Source organism: Triticum urartu, chromosome 5A (assembly GCF_056163025.1).
Source record: "Triticum urartu cultivar PI428250 chromosome 5A, HENAU_Tu73, whole genome shotgun sequence".
In the NCBI taxonomy this organism is placed as follows: domain Eukaryota; kingdom Viridiplantae; phylum Streptophyta; class Magnoliopsida; order Poales; family Poaceae; genus Triticum; species Triticum urartu.
This window is the reverse complement of record NC_141877.1, coordinates 656,646,124-656,655,734: the sequence shown is the minus strand read 5'-3', so window position 1 is coordinate 656,655,734 and position 9,611 is coordinate 656,646,124. Positions and strand designations below refer to the sequence as shown.

At 46.9% G+C, this 9,611-nt stretch overlaps 2 protein-coding genes across 2 annotated transcripts; one reads left to right on the top strand and one right to left on the bottom strand.

Moving 5' to 3' along the window:
* Positions 1-4,286: 4,286 nt before the first annotated feature.
* LOC147973814 (uncharacterized) lies at positions 4,287-4,926 on the top strand. The gene is made up of 2 exons (XM_087525103.1): positions 4,287-4,541; positions 4,618-4,926. Exons 1-2 carry the CDS (start codon positions 4,287-4,289, stop codon positions 4,924-4,926), a joined length of 564 nt encoding a protein of 187 aa, XP_087381229.1.
* A 2,082-nt stretch (positions 4,927-7,008) lies between these two features.
* LOC147973813 (uncharacterized) lies at positions 7,009-9,125 on the bottom strand. Its single transcript, XM_087525102.1, has 6 exons — positions 9,048-9,125; positions 8,692-8,973; positions 8,409-8,614; positions 8,013-8,325; positions 7,826-7,924; positions 7,009-7,742 (listed from the first exon to the last, which is right to left on the bottom strand). Exons 1-6 carry the CDS (start codon positions 9,123-9,125, stop codon positions 7,092-7,094), a joined length of 1,629 nt encoding a protein of 542 aa, XP_087381228.1. The 3' UTR covers positions 7,009-7,091.
* Positions 9,126-9,611: the final 486 nt, after the last annotated feature.

Here is a 9,611-nt window from a genome sequence, read left to right as displayed (position 1 = left end):
AGGCAGGTGCTGAAAGAGTGAAGTGAAGGGTTGGGCTGTCAACCTCTGGATGGAAGAAGATCCATGTACGGGCGAGCGGCCGGCCGGCCCATGTACCATGCCAGGCAGGCTCATCTCGTAATCACCACATCAGCGGCAGTACGTAGTAACGCAAAATCTTATCCGGAACCTGGGTGCCGACGAGATTGCCTAGCTGCATCGAGTCATGTCATCACCGCGCCCGCCGTATCGCCGCCTGCATGACCTTGGAGCCCCTGGGATCTTTGCCATTACTGCGTCTCGTGTCACGCTGAACGTACGTGCTACAGTGCCAACATCGTATGTACGTGCGTGTCCATGCAATGTGGACGATCGGATATGGGACAAAATTACTGTTCTGACCTAAAAGGCTAACAAAATCCCTATTTGACCTCGTTTCAAAATAAAAAATTCGATTTTGACCTCTTTAGGTGACGCCAACATCCCTGACGTCTGGGTTGCAAACCAGACACCAGGAACCCTGGCGTCTGGCCCCTGGCCCGCACTGCCCGCATGCCCGTTGACCTGCTGACGTGGCAAAGGGGCCTGGCGTCTGGCCCTGGTAAGTGGATAACCCACGGGAAAGTGTGTGGGACCCACCCCACACACTTTCCCCAATCCACAACCCGAGCTTGAAGAACACTTGGAGCTCCCACACTCTCTCCCACCCCTCAAGCTCCCCCTCAAATCCTCTCCAAAAGGTGCATCCCTTAGGTGGATCTTTCCATCACTTTGTTGCTCTTGGTAATCTCCCCCAAATCATCCAATTATTTTTTGTTAAATCTTGTTATTTTGGTTGCATTTTATACATGTTGGTGGAACCCTAGTTTTTGTTTTCTCCCTTATGTTAGTGTGAATGGCTTGGTTAACTTTGATAATATAGTGATATGCATGGTGTGTAGTAGGAATATATGCTTGTTGAGTAGAAAGATTGGGGGTTAGAGTTAGTTAGTGATTAGGGTTAACTTTGCTTAGCGTGTGTTAATTAGTGATACTTTTTTGACCATGGCAATAATTTAGTGTTGATATGATTTGGATATAATGAGATGTATTTGGATAAACACCAATTCTCATTGAAGTCTTAAATGCATTCATGCTATTTTTAGATGGAGAGACTTGTTAATGTTCATTACATGGACAAGGAGGCATTCTTGAGTAACAATGCCGACACGGGTGAGGAACCATTGGTTTTTGGTACAAGCCCTAGCTATGAGGATGTTGTTGCAAAAGTGAGACAAGTCTTAAAGTGGATGGACACCAATGTTGATGTTAAGTTAATAGGAAGGTATGATGTTGGAGTTGGAGCCAAATCTCGCTTGAAAAGTATGCCTATCACCTCGGATTTGCATTGGGATGTATACAAGGAAAAAGTTTCCCAATCGAAAGACAAGTCACTTGAATTGTTTGCCACCAAGGTTGAATCTCCTCGGTTTACCTTTGATTTGAACCGGCATGTCTCTTCCCTAATGGATGACATGAGCGAGAGGACAATGGTGCCACTTGTTGAGCATAGGGTTGTGGTTGATGCCCCCAATGCTTATCGCAAATGAGGTTGAGTTGTATGCCCCCAATGCTTCTAGCCAACCACCAACTAGCCAAGCAAATGAATTTGAGGTGATTTCTAGTGACGAAGTAATTCAAGAGGATGAAGATGCTTATGATGACGACGAAGAGCAAGAGGAAGGGTTTCATGGTAATGATGTTGGTGACTTGGATGCGTACATAGCGCAAAAGGACATGGATCGTGACTTGCCTTTTAGTCGTCAATATGCGTATGACGAGGGTCCAGTTGAACAGTTGGACGAGGATGGATTCACAAAGGAGGAAAACCAAATCCACTTTGAGCTGACGGGCTTAGAAAAAAGAACTCACTTGTTTAAAGATCTCAGCCTTGCCCATAAAGCTATTGTTGACGGTGGAATGAGAATGACGGCGATTGAGCCAACACCATGCCCGGATCCAGGAGAACCAAGGGTGGAGAATGAGGACGAGAATGCTTATTTGAAGAAAGGAGTGAAGTTTTTGAGCTTGCCTATGCTGAAGTTTTGGTTGGCTGACTATGCCATTCGAAACCATAGGCCAATTTATGTTGAGCACTCCGACATGAAGTTGCGTTACACTGTGGTGTGTGAGCAAGAAGGATGCCCATGGAAGGTTCGTGCAAGAAAGCTTAAAGAAACCGAAGAATGGGTGTTAAAAAGTTGTGTTTCCACTCATAGATGCAAACCGCCATCGAAACGACTTAGAAAGACACACTGTCAACTCACATCTGAGTATCTCAGATACAAATGGATGAAAGACATAGGATTTGATCCCACTGTGAAAGTGAGGTTTCTCATGCGGACGGTGAAAAAACAATTTGGTTATGAAGTCAAGTATGGGAAGGCATGGAAGGCAAAGGCAAATGCTATTAGGATGTTGTATGGTGGTTATGAAGAAGCATACAACCAGCTCCCAAGGTTGTTGGCCGCGATTGCACATAGGAACCCGGGCATGTTTCATGTGGTCGAGGATCACGAGGGAGTGTTCCACCGTGCCTTCTGGAGTTATGGACAATGCGTGGAGGCGTTTCAACATTGTCGTCCGGTCTTGTCTATAGATGGCACGTTCTTGACCGGTAGATACAAGGGCACACTAATGGTAGCAATGGCGCACTCATTAAACGACAACGTGTTGCCGTGTGCATTTGCTTTGGTGCCTTCCAAGCACCAAGACAACTGGGAGTGGTTCATGGGTCATGTTAGGCACAACGTGATTGGGGCTAGGGAGGTATGCATCATATCAGACAGGCATCATGGCATACTCAAGGCAATGGACATTGTTATTCCAGGATTTCCAAAGCTTCACCACAGATGGTGCATGAGGCATTTCATGGCCAACTTTTATCGGGCATGTAAGAGCAAGGAGCTCAGCAAAGACCTTACCCATGTATGTGTGGCCTTCACCACCCAAGGTTTCGATGCTCGGTACAACAAACTCTTTGCAGCGGTGAACGAAGGGGGAAAAGAGTTCTTAACTAGGAATTTAAGCGATAAGCACAAGTGGGCACGCGCTCATGACGATGGTGGTAGGCGATATGGCGACATGACGAGCAATTTGGTAGAATGTTTCAACAATGTGCTGAAGGGTGCTCGTGCATTGCCGGTGACTGCAATAGTGGAGTACACATTCTTCAAGCTTAATGAGTACTTTCAGAGGCATTCTGAAGAGACTGCAAAATGGATAGGTGAAAAAAAGGATTATCCGGAAAAGGTTGATGAATGGTTGCAGTTACAAGCAAGCAAGTCTTCACGGCAACAAGTTATCATATTCGACAGAACTGAAATGATCTATCAAATTGATGAGCCAGGTGGCACAACATGAGACAGTAGACAATATGGTGGTGCTGCATTTGAGGTGCGTCTGAAGACTCGGTGGTGCCAGTGCGAGAGGCCTAGTAAGTATCATTGGCCATGCTCGCATTTGATAACGGCGGCGAAGGCGAGAAACATACATGTTTGTGATGGAAAAACCGTGCAGATGCAAGAGTTCCATGTGGAAGCTACTAGGTTGACATGGGCACCAAGATTTCACCCTTTCTTGGACCAATCACAGTGGCCTGAGTACCATGGCCCTCATATTAGGCCAGACCCTCTTCTGAAGGTGGAGACCAAGGGTAGAAGGAGAACTAAGAGGTTCAGGGGTGATATGGATGACCTGGCCGGATACACTGGCATGAAACAATTTGGTAGCGGTCATTTCATGGAGGCTCCTGACACTATCAACTGTGGGGTGTGCGGTGAAGGGGGACACAATGAGCGGACATGCAAGAATAGGAAAACCAAAAAAAGAAAAACAAGTCGTGGAGGTGGCACCGATGGTGAACGAGGTGGAAGAGGTGACGGTGGTGGTGGTTGAGGAAGCACAAGTGCTAGAGGTGGTGGTCGAGCAGGCACAAGTGCTAGAGGTGGTGGTCGAGCAAGCACAAGTGCTAGAGGTGGTGGTGGTCGAAGAGGAAGCACAAGTGCTAGAGGTGGTGGTGGTCGGAGAGGAAGCACAAATGCTAGAGGTGGTGGTGGTCGGAGAGGAAGCACAAGTGCTAGAGGTGGTGGTGATCGGAGAGGAATGGTTGATAATGGATCGGCCTTCGGTTATTTGCTTAATCCATATGGTTGATCTAATAATAATGGTATATTATTTGTTCTTAAAATTCCTAGCATTTATTGATTTACTGTATTTACACATGTATCTCTTTGTGTCTTGTGCTAACAATTGTTCTTTTTGTAGGCATGGCTTCATCCGGTTCCAGGACGAGGCCGGCATGCGCGGACCAAGAGGACATGCCGAAGACGTGGATGGAGGCCACGTTGGACAAGGAGAAGGAGAAGGATGTGCCCACACCACCATGTTGGTGTGGTGATGTTTGCAAGCTGAAGGTGTCCACGGACCACAAGAAGTCATGGACAGAAGGTAGAAGGTTTTTCGTGTGTCCCAACTATGCACATGATCGTCGAAGGCCAACTAACGCATATGACATACCACCGGCATGTTGGGTGTACATACAAAAAACCTCATCAAGTTTGAACTCATATTACTAACAAAAACATGACTTTTATGTAGTCGCCTCCTCCACTTTGCAAGTACTTCACTTGGATAGATCACGAGGTACCAAAAGATGTCCAAGAGGACCAACATCGAGATTACTTACGGAGGCAGCGCCTGTTCGAGGAGTCCTTTGCACGGGGATTGGAGCATGAGCGTCGTGAGAAGGAGAAGAACGAGCGCAAGAAGCGTGATCAAGAGAGGGCATGCAAAGAGAAGGAGGCTCGTCAAGAAGAGAGGGCAAGAAAACTTGCAAGGGCTCGCGATGCACGAGAGGAGGACGAGGCACGTGACAAGAAGGGAAAATGGCCCCGTACTACTCAGTAGACAAATGGAAAGGCACCAGCATCGATGATAGAATATCGAGACTTTGTTTAATGTATGGACTTGTCATTCGAGACCGTGTGTGGTCATGAACTACTTATGTCATTTGAGACATCATGTGTGAACTTGTTATTCGAGAACTATTTAAAATTATGTGCAAACTATGCTTTGTTCATATTTTTGTTTGATTTCCAATGTTTAAAAGTGTGTGCAACTTATTTGAAATTATGTGCAAACTATCCAGAGAGCATTTTGCCCATCCGAAAAGCAACAAGAACATGACCAGAGAGCATTTTGCCTATCCAGAGAGCCAAACGCCAGGAACTCTAGCGTCTGGCTCCATATCCAAACCAGACAAGACCAGACGCCAAGGTCCCTGGCGTCTGGCTCATTTTGGTCACGCAGGAGACCAGACAGCTGTCTGATCATCCAGAAAGCTAGACACCAAGGACCAGACGCCAAGGTTCCTGGCGTCTGGGTCCATATCCAGACCAGACGCCAGGGTTCCTAGCGTCTGGCTCGTTTTGGTCGCGCAGGAGACCAGACACCTGTCTGATCATCCAGAGAGCCAGACGCCAGGAACCCTGGCGTCTGGGTCCATATCCAGACCAGACGCCAAGGTCCCTGGCGTCTGGCTTGTTTTGCTCGCGCAGGAGACCAGACACTTGTCTGATCTGTCGCCCGATCCAGAGAGCCAGACGCCAGGCATCTTGGTGTCTGGGTCCATATCCAGACCAGACGCCAAGGTCCCTGGCGTCTGGCTCGTTTTGGTCGCGCAGGAGACCAGACACTTGTCTGATCTGTCTGATGCCCAATCCAGAGAGCCAGACGCCAGTTTGGCGTCTAACCAGACGCCAAAGTCCCTGGCGTCTGGCTCCCTATCCAGAGAGCAAGTTTCGAGTGGAAAAGATTCTTTGGGCCCACCTCTAGCCCTCTCATCCATTCATCTCCACCTCTACCCCTCTCATTCCTTTTATCTCCACTCACTCTCACCTCTAGCCCTCTCATCCAATCACTCTCATCCAGTACCCTAACCCCCCCTCAAATCTCTCACGAATTGGTCCGGTTTCACCGTTGGATCTTCAGTATTTCGAAACTAGAAGGTAAATCAACTCCACCCCCATCTTTTGGTTGGTTTAATGCATCATAGTTTTGTGTAAACCCTAGTTTGTTTTCCTCGTGGTTTAATGTATCATAGGTTTGTGTGTTGTAGATGGCTAAGGGTACTCACTGGGTGCTTAGCCCTGTTGTTCATGTCCTAGGCTTGTCTCCATGTGTTGTGCAAGTTAGTGAAGTGGACCTCACTTTTGATTGGTTGAAGACTAAATTCATGTTGAAGCAAGGGTTGAAGGAAGAGTATTTTGTGTACTATGTCAGCAGGAAGCAGTCAGATGGCCCCGGTCAAAGAAAATTGGTTGACATAACTGATGATGACAAGATTCAAGAAATGCTGCAAGAATGGGGATGGAAAAGGGTTGTTGACTTGCATTGCTACAGGAAACCAAGTTATATGTGATGCTCATGTCGTTTCAATTATCGTGGACCATTGTGGTTATGAACTACTTATGTCATTCGAGACTTTGTATGTGATGAACTTCTCATTCGAGACTATTTGTGTAATTTGAGATTATGTGATAACTATGTTTGTCATTTGCTATTATGTGAACACTAATGTTTGTCATTTGCTATTATGTGAACACTGATGTTTGTCATTTGCTATTATGTCATACTATAGGTGTTTGATAGAACAAAATATCTATGTGAACACTAATGATTGTCATTCGATACTACAGGTGTTTGATAGAAAAAAACTACTACACCAGGGCCAGACGCCATGGACCCTGGCATCTGGCTGCCCTGTTTCTGCTGTCCCATGCCTCCAGTCGACCACCAGACGCCAGGGACCTTGGCGTCTGGTCCCCTGACTACAAACCAGACGCCGGGGATCGTGGCGTCTGGTCCCCTGACTTCATACCAAACGCCAGGGACCCTGGCGTCTGGGACCCTGTACATTATTTTGTACTTATTTCACACAAGAAGATAGCACATATATAATAATATGACAGGTTCATAAAACACAGAAGATAGCACATTTCACAGAACTTTCACCACGACAAATTCTTGCATACAAACGACAACAAGTTCACAGATTTTTCATCACGACAAATTCATGCATACATAAGACACCAAGTGCATACATAAGACACCAAATTCAAGACAACCTTAAAAGTTTTTACCACAACACCAAGTTCATGCATACAAACGCCACCTAGTTCATACACTTCCAAACAAGAAGCTCTCTTCCTCCTTCCTCTCTTCACGAGTGCTGCAAGTGTAGGCTCCTCCTCTTCGCTAGCCTCCTCCTCCTCTTCGTTGTATGCCTCCTCCTCCGCCTCAATGTTGGCCTTATATCTTTGCATTCCTGTTGGGATAAGCTGATGAGGATACTCCGGACTATGGAATTGTGTGTTCCATGTCTTCTTTCTACCTTTCTTGCCTGGTGTCTTAGCTATGGCTTTGCCTTTCCTAGAGCGAGCATTGCCTTGTGTCGGTTGTGTAACCTGTGTTGGTTGTGGAGCATCAACATCATACTCATGATCCTCTTGATGTGTTGCATCATACTCATGCTCCTCATCTTGTGTTGGCTCCTCTTGATGTGATGGCTCCTCTTCATGGACCTCCTCCTCCATGTCCTCATCGTTCTGTATATAACGCCGTCTATTAGCTCTGGCGTGGGTACCAGGTGCATACACGTCACTGGACTGAGCACCATGGCAAGAAAGCATTGCTGCCATCTTATGGAACCGCTTCTTGAACTTCTGCAACAACACAAAATATGCTATGATATGAGATACAAATAAATAATCCGCGAAAAGAAACTTTTATAATATATTGGTCACACCTCCATCGTGCTCCTAAGAGTCCTCTCAGATAATACACCACCAGGTGGATGACTCAGTGCAACATTGGCATCGTTGATGCACAGAAGCAACGATCTGCCCTGCAATTCATGAACACACCAAACTTATGTATTTGAAAGAAGACAACATGATGCATGCAAGTTTGTTAGAATAGGTCAAACAGACTACCATTTCGTCATGCATCGGTGCATAGTCAACATGAGCCCCTCTGGTGTCTCTCACAGCCGTGTTGAAGGTATGATAACCTTCTGCAGTCTCCGGGTCTTCAGACACCAACTCCGACCACTCCTCGTGAGTCCAACCAGGCTTTAGCTTTAACCGGTAACGATCCGCATACCACACTTGATACTTCTGATATGCTGACTGATTGTGAGGTCTATTCTCTGATTGCACTAACGTGTCTCTTTGATTCCAAATTTCTATCCACGCACGGTGTTTGTTTGCCCAATCCAATATATCCTGATTGTTCCTTCGATCGAACCTACAAATGATGCATGGGACAAAGCATTAGCAAACATAGACTTATTCAATGCTCTACTACATACTCAAGGCATGCTTGCTCACCGATGCAGAGATAGCATTTCCTCGTTGCTCTCCTCAATTGGAATGCCTTGTCTTCTTCCAAATTGTCTCGCCACACGGTCTACAAAGTGCCACTCGACTGCGAAGAAGCATATCATTGGGCACCTCGCCCGCCAAAGATGGCTATCACGCATGCACATCTCATTAAGATCATAGTCACGATCTTCCATATAAGGCAACCAATGTACCTGCAAAACAAAGAGATACATTGTTAGATACAAGTTTCATTCTTGACTAAATTTGGTCTCATCGAACTTCTCTATACCTGCTCAGCAGTCAAGGTGTCCAGCTCGTTCATATAGCACTTGTATCGCACATGCGAGCTTCCTGTGTACACTGTCACTTGTTCCCAATAGTAAGCAAGTGTAGGGCGCCGATATGGATCATCATCATGCAGCCCGTCTGGATTACCCCGTGGGTTTGCCATATTGGGGTCCTTGATATCGGGCCGTCCAACCGGGATCCGCTCCCACATCCACACAGATAGGCTCCAAACAAACCCAACCAATGAGGATGTATCTCCCTTCCTGCGACACGCCAAGTCAAGCTGCAATCAAACAAACATGTTAGATATGGAGGCGCATGACAAATGCAAGTTAAATGGTTGCAAATATCTCTTACCCGATGGTACCAATATGCTAGTGCGGCCGAACCCCAGCTATACTGGGTATCCCAATTATTGAGTAGCTCCAGGAACATCCAGAGGGCCGAGTTCCCGGTTGCATCTGAGAAGACTACCTTGGTTAGCACATACCAAAGATAGGCCCGCGCGTACTGCTGCACAACCACGTCATTAGCACCCTGAGGACACGGATTGGTGTTTCCTCTAACCGCTTTTAGCCAAGAATGCCTCACTCTCGCGGTATCGACCTTGCCTTCCTCAGGGGCGTCGGGCTGAACACCAATTTAAAATGCCAGTCCGTTCTCACCAATTAACGGCACTGACACGACCGGTAACAGCTTGTCCGTTGATAGGAAGGCCGCTTATCATAGCCATGTCCTCAAGGGTCATCGTCATCTCCCCAAATGGAAGGTGGAACGAGTGAGTCTCTGGCCTCCAACGATCCACAAGTGCGGTCAGCGCCGCGTGGTTCACCGCTGGAGCGCGTCGCTTAAACTGCAACACGAATGGGAGAAGACCCAATCTCCGAATATAAGGCTTGTACCGCGGGTCGTAAGTAAAGT

Excerpts from the sequence above, each read along its gene's own strand:
- LOC147973814 (XM_087525103.1), top strand. The coding sequence starts at position 4,287 with ATGGCTTCATCCGGTTCCAGGACGAGGCCGGCATGCGCGGACCAAGAG. Across the intron at positions 4,542-4,617 it reads ACGCATATGACATACCACCG|TCGCCTCCTCCACTTTGCAA; the intron begins GCATGTTGGGTG and ends ACTTTTATGTAG.
- LOC147973813 (XM_087525102.1), bottom strand. The coding sequence starts at position 9,125 with ATGTTCCTGGAGCTACTCAATAATTGGGATACCCAGTATAGCTGGGGT. Across the intron at positions 8,974-9,047 it reads TAGCATATTGGTACCATCGG|CTTGACTTGGCGTGTCGCAG; the intron begins GTAAGAGATATT and ends GTTTGATTGCAG. Across the intron at positions 8,615-8,691 it reads ACACCTTGACTGCTGAGCAG|GTACATTGGTTGCCTTATAT; the intron begins GTATAGAGAAGT and ends TTTGTTTTGCAG.